Source organism: Temnothorax nylanderi, unplaced genomic scaffold (genome assembly GCF_030848795.1).
Source record: "Temnothorax nylanderi isolate EJ_2023f unplaced genomic scaffold, tnyl_v1.0 TNYL_tig0573_pilon, whole genome shotgun sequence".
In the NCBI taxonomy this organism is placed as follows: domain Eukaryota; kingdom Metazoa; phylum Arthropoda; class Insecta; order Hymenoptera; family Formicidae; genus Temnothorax; species Temnothorax nylanderi.
Genome location: NW_027249635.1, coordinates 94,292 through 105,751, shown reverse-complemented (window position 1 = coordinate 105,751; position 11,460 = coordinate 94,292). Strand labels below are relative to the sequence as shown.

The window sequence follows — 11,460 nt, the reverse complement described above, 5'->3', positions numbered from 1 at the left end:
GAATTTGTAGTAAGTGCTTGTCTACATGAAGGACATTTTGTGAACTTTAACAATTGCTGGCAAACGCGTCCAGTAATATAATATATGACGCAATCAAAAGTTGTAGGTGTAGCATAATCATATTCTGGCTCAAACACATCATGAATATCCCAATCGTCATTTCTGATAGCATTATTTAACTTTAACTTTATAGTATTAAATAATGATTTTGTTTCTTCTTTGGGTTTTTTGTACAAAGACTTAATTTCGTTGAGCGAAATCAATGGCGTTTTTACTTCTTTTTCTATCATGCAATTTCCATATTTCGGCGGAGAAAGAATAGAATAGGAACGCAAAATTTTATAAATTTGTAGAAATGTCGGTGTTGCAGGATGATCATTAGATCCTCCTGCTTGACGAACGCAACCAAAGAATCGCTGTAAGTTGTAAAAATATATAAATTGTTATCCGAACACGATTTCTCTATATACATGTGCCTTTTACGGGAAATATGAAAATATAAATTAATCATTGAAGCAAATAAAACACATGTATAAAATAACTACGATTAGTTAATGAGATTTTCATGTCAAAAGATCACATCAACTATTTAAAAATGTTTTTCATGATAGAATTAATTCCTCGTATGAAACAAACCTCGAGAGCATCTTGATTTATGTTTCCTGACAAAATACAAGGGAAATTAAATTTATTTGTTAAATAATGCGTAATATCTATCATGGATCGTAAAGTTACGCGAAGTCCTTCCGCAGTTTGTCGAGTAAGAAACTCATTATTCGTGATAATTCCTTCTTGCATTAGATTTTCCCATTGGTCCAATCTGTGTAGAGATTCTTGTAAAAGCTGTAATATTGTAAAACAATAATATTTGATGATTTTGTTACATCCACGTAAAACTTCAAAGATTTGCTTCTTGGAAAAGTCTACAAAAGAAATATAAAGAGGTTTGGTACTACGTACCAAAAAATCATCATTTCCTGGTTTCAATCCATTTTGATATTGTCTTCTATTTAAAGAATCAAACATGGAATTTATCCACTCACAGAACTCTGAAGTGGCAGTACTATCTTTCAATTCACTATGATGTAAACTATAATAGCGTAGTCCTTTTGCAACGGAATTGCTGAAAATCTGGAATAATAAATATGTTGTACTGAAAGTAAAATTTTTTAATTACTATCGCACAAAACATTGATATTACTTGCACAGCTAAACGAACTCGCATTTTTGATGAATTTTTAAGTTCCAAATGATGTTTCGTTATCTTGGGACAAATAGGAATTGGCATACCATGATCGATTTCATATAATTTTTCAAAATGTTTCCAAGAAATTAAAGGTCCTTCTGGTTTTATCTGTAATGTTAATAGATAAAGTAAGATAATATTCAAATAAAATTATACATAAAATATTAATAATTATAAAAAACAGTACTAGTTATACAATTATAAAATATTGATTTGCTTTTTACAAATAAGAATAAATTTTTAAAATAATTATTTTATGGTATGTAATATATATGCACTCACGTACTTTTAGATTTTTGTCGTATAATCGGTTTCGAATTGTTTTTATAAGATGTGGTGTGTCAGAAAATACAATAACTTTTCTCGATGAGTCAATTACATGCGGAAACCAACTTTTTAATTCACTTTTTTTCCCTGAAATGCCCATTACACTCCAAAATTTTCTATTTGTAGCTGCACCATCAGTGACAACACCGTGAATTTTAGCCCCAGAATTTTCTAATAGAATTATAGCTTTGACGATAAGTTCTGCCAATACTGTTCCGTGAGTTGGTCCTCGTGAAGCAAACACACAGATAGGTTGTGCCGCATGTAACGCATCTAATGGCTGATACATAAATACAAGTCCATGGTTTGCTTTATCATTGAAACTTTCAGCCTTTAAATCATCACTTCCAAAATCGACTAAACCGCTAAAAGTTAAATTTTTAGATTTTACTTGTACACTTTCGCGTGTGGCCATTTCATCTATCAATAATATTCCATGCCTTTCGTTTTCATTTCTTTCTAGCATTTTAGTTTTGAACATTTCAAAAAAACTTGAATCAAATCCACAGCACGATTCTATGCAAGACAAATATCTGTAATAAAAACAAACTTTAAAAATTAAGCAGATATTTGTACATATTAGGTAATTTTGTTTATATTCCTGTTAAGATAAAATACTAATAAATACATTATTGAAAAGATCAAGATATATTTAAAAATGCATTTATTACAATAATTATACCTGCGTATAGTACTTGGAGAAGGCAGTGGCAATATTTTTTTATTTAAAATAAAGTCGTATCCTTTTGGAGACTTCATATGAAAAAGTAAACACAATAAAATCCATTGATCAGAATAACGCCTGCCTTTAGCGCTCTTTTTTAATGAACATGATAATATTTCTTTCAGAGCTTCTTGTTGATAGATCGGAATATTTTTTCCTGCCATTGCATCTTCTAACATTTTTTCAGTTTTTGTATTTAAATTTCCTTGTATGTTTTCAATTTGTCCTTGTAGTTTTTTAATAGTACATATTTTACGATTTTTACACTTTATTAGATTATATTTCTGTTTTCTAATATTATCGATCACATTTTTCTTTGTTGGAGATAAGTCATCCAATCTAATTCGTTTTACTTCATTTCCTTTATCATTTAAACGCTTTCTCTTCTTGTCTAAAATATAGCTTAAACTTTTACAAAAGTTACATTGAGTTAAATTTTCTAATAGTATAAGACATTTTTTATGTCTTAATGTATTATTGCTCTCTTTTAATGCAACATTGGTATAGTCAGTTTCCTACTTCATAGTGTAAGCTTCGCATACGTTAAAAGTCTCGACTATCTTAATTAAATCTTCTAACATGTTTAATGATGACAATAACTCGTTACTTATACCAAATATGTTTAAATTAATAGGCTTTCCTAAAGCTTTTACTTGTATTTTCATGTCTTCAGTTATCCAAATTTCTTTTATGCAAATTAGCTGATTTTCTGTTTCAAGAGTTTTACACATCATTTTACTTAATATTATGACACAGGCATTTTTCAACGGTAATATATTTCTAGTCCAGCCAATTGGAAGATACAGCTTATCATTGCATTTCAACTCATTAAATGTTAGAATATCTGACTTTTCTTTCCCTTCAATATTATTATTATTTATTGGAAAAGATTCATTTTCTGTGTTATCTATCACATTATTTTTATCTATCACGTCATTTGTATCAAATTCTGTCCAAGGAAATAGCGTAGGTACCGCACCTTCCTTAACGTACGGTCTCTTTAATGGAATCTACAATCAGTATTAATTACTTACACAAATCGGTATTAATTACTCCTCAATTACGTTGTATTATTTAGTTAAATTTTTACAATAATGCAACAATATTCATAATCACATAATTATTTAACATTTCATGCAATATACAAAAATTAAATTCTTAGAAATAGTACGTAATATATTTAAAACTATTTTTTATAACCTACCTCTTGAATAATTTCACCATCTTTATTGTAAAATGTTTTTTTCCAAACAATATCATTTTCAACGAAATGTTTTTCACAAAAAAAATGTGAAGAATTTAAAATTATATCACGCCTTCGCGATGCTTTTTGCCATTCCTTGGCTTTATCATTATTTTTCGGCACGCGAAAAAAGTGCACTTTTTCGGGGTTACTTTTGTATCCCGATGTGCAACCAATTACTATGCATTTCATTTTTTATAGTCTATGCAATTCATGCAATATAAAATAAATTTCTTTTATTAATTCTGTGAGACAGAAAAAACTAACCTTAACGTATACGTAACTTTGATAACGTTATACAAAAATTAATAAATAAGAAATTATGATCTACATATGTATGTATATACATATGAAGTTTTAATAAACATACCACGTTTGCACATACGTAAGTATATTTCCTTCAGACCCGTCAGACCAGACCGAACAGATATCCTGATTCTTCTTCTTCTTCGTCTATTAAATTGGCTCCTGCCGCTTTTCAGCGGACAAAACGGCCAGAATTGCCACTGTTTATTTAACAAAGTCTGGGTGGAATTCACTGATAGTCAGAGTGGAAATTACTCAACGGACTCAACGCGAGTCGGCGAGTGCGTAATAACGTACACCTAACCTGATTCTTATTTCTATATATATCAACAGGCCAACTATATAGTAGCGCCACCTGTGAATTTTCTAGTCATTACGTGGACACCGTAATGTAAGGCAACATAGGAGAGTCGGATAGGGCTGGCCCTTACCAAATCCAGTTTTGAAAAGATTCTTTTTCCGTGCAGGTTTTGCGAAAAATCTTCAATGTGTGGAATCGGGAATTTATCTGGCTCTGATCGAAAATTTACTCCTCTATAATCCCCGCAAGGTCTCCATGCACCCCCTTTTTTGGGGACCATATGAAGAGGCGAAGACCAGCTGCTTTTTGAGACTCGAATTATGCCCTCCTGAAGCAGGAGATTGAACTCAGCTTTTGCAGCCTTGAGTTTATCAGGAGCTAATCTTCGCGGTCGGCAAGTTACTGGTGGTCCTGGAGTTGTTTTAATATAGTGCTCTGTTGAATGTTTCGCAACACGAGCACCGGGAGTTGCTCTGATGAGACCTGGGAATTCTGCCAGAATTTTATGGTATTTATTCTCGACTGCTAGTACTTTCAAAGATTCGATTGCTTCTGAGCCAGCTGATCCTTTTGCATGGATTTGTGTTTTGCCATCCAGCAGAATTCTCTTCTGCAAGTCCGGCAGCAAATGATAATGAGCCAGGAAGTCTGCTCCAATGATTGGTTGAGAGACGTTGGCAATCACGAACCTCCAAGGAAATGCACGTCGTAATCCGAACTCTGGCTGTAGAGTGACCCATCCATATGTTGTAATTGTCGAACCATTTGCTGCGAACAATTCATAATTTGAAGGTTTGACAAGTCCTGCGACCATCGATCTTGAAAATGCGCTCACATCAGACCCAGTATCTATTAAAAAACGTCTCTTGATTACCTGGCAAGTTACGAAGAGGCGGCGGGGCTTCTGGGCGGTTTCACTGGCCGCCATCAGTGACTGCCCTGCTCTTTTTCCGATTTGTAGGCACACGGTTGTGTGCATTTCTTGGCCTTGTCGCCGAATCGATTATGATAAAAGCAATTTTTCTCATCATAATCCTTTCCTTTTGACTGACTTTTGCTTCGGCTACGACTTCGATCTCTTTTCGTATCGAACTTCTTCTTCGATCTTTCTCTTGAGAGTCGAGTCGAGAGCGATTCGACTTGCTTGGTTAAAGCCAAGATCTGCTCTTCTAGGGTTGTCTTTTTGGGTCCAGCAGTTGATGTAGCAGCTATTACAGCTTTGCTCGTCATTTCGTGTATACGATCGGCTTGTTCTGCCACATCGTTTAGCGGGTCATCGATTCGGGTTGCAAGGACCATTTGCATTTGTGTTGGGAGCCTTCCAAGCCAGAGAGTTCGTAGCAGTGAATATGGAACATTGCTTCCGGCAAGAGTTCGAAGATGTCGAAGAAATTGTGACGGCTTCCGGTCTCCAATTTCTTCTAATTCTAGAAGTTGACGCGTTCGCTGCTCTTGTGAGACTGTCAACCTCTGGATCAATGCCCTCTTGACCGCTTCATACTTGTTCTCCTCAGGGGGCTGTATTATAATATCCTTGATTTCCTTGATTTGTCGAGAATCCAGCTGCGCAATGGCGCAGGAGTATTTTGTTGTATCAGCGGTTATGCCACTGAGGACGAACTGCCCTTCAAGCTGGGCGAACCATAGCTCCGGTTCATCATTCCAGAAAGGCGGTATTTTGACCGACACTCTTCCGACTTGGTTCTCACCATTGATTACAACTCTGCCGTCACCATCCATTTCTGTATCTTAGCGATCACGTCGGGGTCACCAATTTAGACGAAACGTCGTCTGATTGAATAATCGCTAAGATATTTTTTTGTTGTTGTTGTTTTTTAGAACATTTTATTCATTAAACATTTTTAGTCAAACAATTTCAGAACATTACAACATTTTCTTGATAAAATTTCTTGCTTTACAATATTCTTCCTCGTCGTCCTCGTCTTCGTCGTTGTTCTCGTCCTCCTCGTCGTTTAGTCTGCGTCGCTGCTTCCCTCTTATCTGCTTGTAAGAATTCAGAAGATTCCGTCTGCGTTGAGGAATCCTGTTTCTCCTGATGAACCGTCTGAGTCAAGGAATCCGGAAACTCCAGTCGAATCGTCTGTGTCCCTTCAGTGGTCCTTCTGATAGGCGACAGCGAAGGCGGAGAGATCAAGGATGGAAGAACCCATGGATTCTTTGGTGAAGATCCTTTTGAGTCCGGCGTCGACGTCCCAATCTCAAAAGGTCGTTTCCTCTTTGGCGTTGTTGATGCCACAGGAGTTGGGCGACTTGCGCCGAGAATTGGCGAAGAGCCGGAAGGGCGGCCGGCGCCGGAAATCGGCGTTAAGCCGAGGGACGAGCGACTAGCGCAGGGAGACGGAGAGCGACTAGCGCTAAGAGACGGCAAGGACTTTCCTATCGAGCGACTAGCGCTAGGAGTCGACGGAGCGACTGAGCGACTTGCGCCGGGAGCAGGGCGCCTTGCGCCGGGAGCAGGGCGCCTTGCGCCGGCTGAAGACGGCTTGAAACCGTGAGCCAGGCGTCCTGCGCCGGTATCCTGGCGACTGGCACCAAGAGGAAGCGACTTAGCGCCTTCCACAGGGCGTCTTGCGCCTCGGGCTGCGGCTGGCGCAACCACCTTCCTCTTGACCGCAAAGATTTGGTCAAGAGGAAGTGGGCGAGTCTTGCGCCTCTTGCAGATCCCTTCCTCGTAGGAACGAGGAGGATCTTTTTTATCAAAAAGACGAGGCGTTTTGACCCTGTATATGTAACGCCAGGACAATTCGCCGAATCGCCGATTTTCCTCGAAATCGGTCGCCTTTATATTTCATCACAGCTGAATTTGAAGTACGAGTTACGACATCCATCTATGGGCGACTTTTTGCAAAACCCGGTTGGTAGGATACACGAAGTCCTGTCAAACAAATCGAAGTAATTGCAATTTGACAGGATGTCTCGATCTTTTTAACCTGTCGCCGCGTCGTACAACGTTCCGTACTTTCCGCGACTTCCTGGTGGCTGACAACCGCTGCCACAAAAATCATATGTATTTATTTCGCCAATAATTAATAAACGAGAAGACTCTATATTTATATTCGACAACGTTTGGCTAATGTCGTGACAATTCGACCATTGACAAAATTAAACATTTATTTAAAAGAAATAAGAATTAAAAATAGAAAATTAAAAAAATTTTAAGTTTTAATTAAAAAAACTTGGCGCTGCTAGATTTTTAAATATCTGAAAGCAATAAATAATTAATTTAGAATATTATGATAAGTAGACCATTTTGCGTATAAAGAAAAGAAGACTTTATTGCTATTCAATCGGCGACGGCTCCCTTTACAAAGACACAGAGATAATGGCAGCGTTACAGCAAGTGTCCGTTTAATTTTGTATTTATTTTTACATATCACTCGGATTGAGTAAGGTAACACAATTTTATGATATTACTCTTTTAAGGAGAATTAAAGCTACTACAACTTGGGTTAGAATAAGAAGATCTTTAATGAGAATATAAAAATACGTACTATTTGAGTTTAATTTTTTAAAAGTGTAAAAGTTATTTTTTGAGGTAATACATATGTAATTGGCGCAATTTAAAGATTTTATACATTTTTTTTTAAATAAAGTAAAATAAGGACCCTCGAGATTAAAATAGGACAAGACGGGGCTATCCAGGTCAGACGCAGATCCTCGTGCGTAAAATCAATAAACTGATTTATTCATCCACTTGATACATTAATCCGATTAATCAGTACATTTCGGCTCAGTTTTAAGCCATCTTCAGCCGTTACAAAGTTAGTTAAAACGTTCTCAATTCCATATGGTGAACTTCCCGATTCAACAATCAGAAGCGTGGACCAAAGGATCCATATCTGTAAATATGTTACATTAAAGTTAAGAAATTGATAAGAACCCTTAGGAAACTCACCAAATGGTCCGAGAGCCGTGGAATAAAGAACAATGTACAAAAATAAATAATAAGCGACGAGACTTAAACGTCTCATCGTCACGTCGCACAACAATGATGTGAGGATATTACAGAAGAGACGCATGTCGCAAGTCAAAACACCGGCACGTATTATACATAGTAAGTCAAGCCAATAACGCAAAATAATAGATATTGGAAATACCAATAGCAAAGCAAGATTTGAACAACGTCACAATATTTAATGTACCAATAGTGAGATTACAATTTAGCAACCACCAGTGTTCATGAGCATGGGTTACAATTTACTCAAAACCGTGACATATGCATGATGCAAAAAATCTGTGTCATTTTGCGAGTTAATCCCATTCTTCTGCAGCTTGATATGGGTCATCTCAGATACCAATCTCCTAGACAGAAATCTTTCGTTGTTTTTTTTTTAAATACATATAATTTGGATTGAATTAGGTAATGCGATGTTGTGATATAATAATTTTGTTAAAAAGAAATAAAGCTACTATCACTTGCATTTATGGATTTACAACAAACATTGTGCGTATACTTGGCGCATTTTTTTACTTTTTTTGAAAAAGGTAATTTTATACTAATAGCATGCATTTTGTAGTGTTAAGCAGGGATTGGCCAAAAATTTCCATTTTTCAATTTAATCATGAAATTAGCAATAACAACAAATTAAACTTTTATTGAATTAGCAAATAAGTAACAAAAATTTAATAATTACATAAAAAATTAATATTTAGACAAAAGTAAATTACCCATTACTTAAAAAATTAATAATTTGTCAGAGATACATTTCTAGTTACGTGAAAATTAGTTGTTTCGTGCTCTGCCGAGGTGCCCTCGGGACACGAATGAATGCCGGGACCACCCTGACCAGGGCGCGGGGCAAGAGCCGAGGAGTTAGCGAAGAGTGGGTTTAGCTAACGCACGCCCTTTATATTTGATTGACAAGCACAATTTATTTTACAGTCTTATACACAGTTCTCGCACTCTCGCGCATCCGAGCGGGCTGAGCCTTCGCGGAAATGTAGGGCGGAAATCTTGAGTCGCTCGGTCTCTCTGCGTGGCTCGCAAAACGGAGATCTTGAAGAGCGATGAATGACCGCCCCCGCGATCGGAGATCTTGCACGCGACCGACGGATATCTTGCTCGCGAGGCAGATGAGCGACCGCGAACACGGAGACGTGCGAGAGGCTCAGGCTCACTTTGGTTACTCGGGGACGCGATAGCGGGCACGAATTTTACACTAAATCACATAGGTATGAGGCGCGGTAGAGCTGCGTTCACAATGTATGGCGCGGCACGACAAGATGGCCGCGAGCGGGGTTGATATCGGGATCAAAGTCCCGGCGTTGATTTTATGAAAAATGATCGACAATTCTCACGCTCGGTGATCGCGACGCTCGAGATAGAGGCACTCGCGAAAACCGGATTCGCGTCGTGTGACGGTTTCGCCGTCGACACGGGTTTTTTGCCAAGGATCACGCTACCGCACGCGGTGATCACGTGATCCGTCTGTGTGCGTCGTCCCGTCGTATTACGGGCGACGAAAACCCGGGAAAAGAGATGTTTCGCGCGACGACCAATCGAGCGGGTGCAGATCGCGACGAAACTTGTACGCACGATGCAACACTTTGCACGGATGCACTGAACGCACCCAACTTTCCGGAATTCGTGCGCGGACCAATCGACCGGGTACGCGCGCGACGAAAACCGGCGCACTCTCCGTTCACGTGAACGGAAAAGCTATCTGAGATGTTTCACGCGGCGACCAATCGAGCGGGTGCGGCTCGCGATGAAACTATACGGCCTTCGCGCAATTACTTTTGGCACTCCCGATAATATAATTGCCACGAACGGCCGGCTCGACTTTCTCCTTAGCGAGGCAGAAACAGAAAAGAGCGCGGATCGATATCGATCATCCCTCGTCCCGATAGGAGACCCTCGGCGGGGGTCGTTGCCTCACGAAGGACGAATCACGTCGATCCACGAAGTTAGGTGACGAATAACATCGATCCGCGATGTAACGCGTTGCGCGGTATACAATAATTAGGAAACGCGTGCGCGTTTTACATTTGCATGGCGGAACAGTAGGCGCGACAACCGGGTGATCTCGGGCGAATTCGGGTCAGGCCCGAGGGTTGTTTGTGCTTTTGCCAGGGGCGTTCGCTGTCGCGACAGCGCCCCACCGTAACGACTTTACCTTAATCCTAAACATTAGTATTTAGGCAAAAATATATGAATTAATTTTTTTTTTGCAAATTGGTTATTAGTAGAAATAAATTCTATAATATTAAAATAATTAATAGTTTGTCAAAAATAAAGTACTACTTGTTTGAAAATAAATAGTTAGTGGAAAATAATTTTTTTAATAATGAATAATTAGTCTCAGATAAATTACTTAAAATAACAAAGATACTACCACTTGGTTTTTTGAGGTTACGACTTGGGTTTTAATTTTTTTGAAACAATAAAGATACTACAACTTGGTTTTTGAGGTAACAACATTCACTGCACATGTACTTGGCGCCTTTTTTTACCTTTTTTAAAAAGGTAGTTTTGTACTGATATCACGCATTTTGTAGTGTTACATATCTTGTAACGATGCACCCCCAAATATGCATCGTTCCGGCATAACATCCCGCCGAGACCGCCCGGCCGACCATCCGCCGGGCGAGGAACGGGCACGGTGTGCCCACCGTATTTTAAAGCATTAATCGTAGCGGTAGGAAGCCCGCGAACGGACTTGCCGCGGCAACCGCCTCGACGCGCCGAGCGGTGCCGACCGCGACCGAAGACCGCCGAACGCGATCGCGGCGTCGGGACGCCGTATTTTCCGACCGTTCCGCCGCACCATCCCGGCGCTCGCGATCGCCGTCGCTACCCCCGCCACTGCGTAACACCACCGCGCCGGGTATAAAAGACGAGCGTTTTTAACGCTAAATGCGATTTCCCGATCAACGCTCCGACCGACCGCACCGATCCTGAATTCCCGCATCTCTCTAGCAAGTCAGAACGAGGGTAGAGCGCCTCCGGCATTCTCTGTCTTCACCGAGCGATTCTCAAGAGACGACAAGCTTTCGTCCACACCGCGCCCGCAGGTCAGAACGAAGGTAGAGCGCCTCCGGCATTCTCTGTCTTCGCCGAGTGATTCTCGATCGACGGCCGGCTTTCTTCCACCGCGTAGCCGCTAGTCAGAACGAAGGTAGAGCGCCTCCGGCCCTCTCTGTCTTCGCCGAGCGATTCTCGTTAGACGACCGGCGTTCCTACACCACGCACCCGCTAGTCAGGACGAAGGTAGAGAGCCTCCGGCCTACTCTATCTTCACCGAGCGCTTCTCGGTACCCGACCGGCTTCCCTGCACACGGAGTTAGCCGAA

At 39.7% G+C, this 11,460-nt stretch overlaps 1 protein-coding gene and 1 pseudogene across 1 annotated transcript; both read right to left on the bottom strand.

Annotated features, from left to right (window-relative positions):
- Positions 1-613: 613 nt before the first annotated feature.
- Positions 614-4,912, bottom strand: LOC139784029 (uncharacterized; annotated as a pseudogene).
- Positions 4,913-5,074: 162 nt separating this feature from the next.
- On the bottom strand, positions 5,075-5,887 carry LOC139784028 (uncharacterized). Its single transcript, XM_071723193.1, has one exon. The coding sequence runs from the start codon at positions 5,885-5,887 to the stop codon at positions 5,075-5,077; it is 813 nt and encodes a 270-aa protein (XP_071579294.1).
- Between the last annotated feature and the right edge of the window lie 5,573 nt (positions 5,888-11,460).

Excerpts from the sequence above, each read along its gene's own strand:
- LOC139784028 (XM_071723193.1), bottom strand. The coding sequence starts at position 5,887 with ATGGATGGTGACGGCAGAGTTGTAATCAATGGTGAGAACCAAGTCGGA.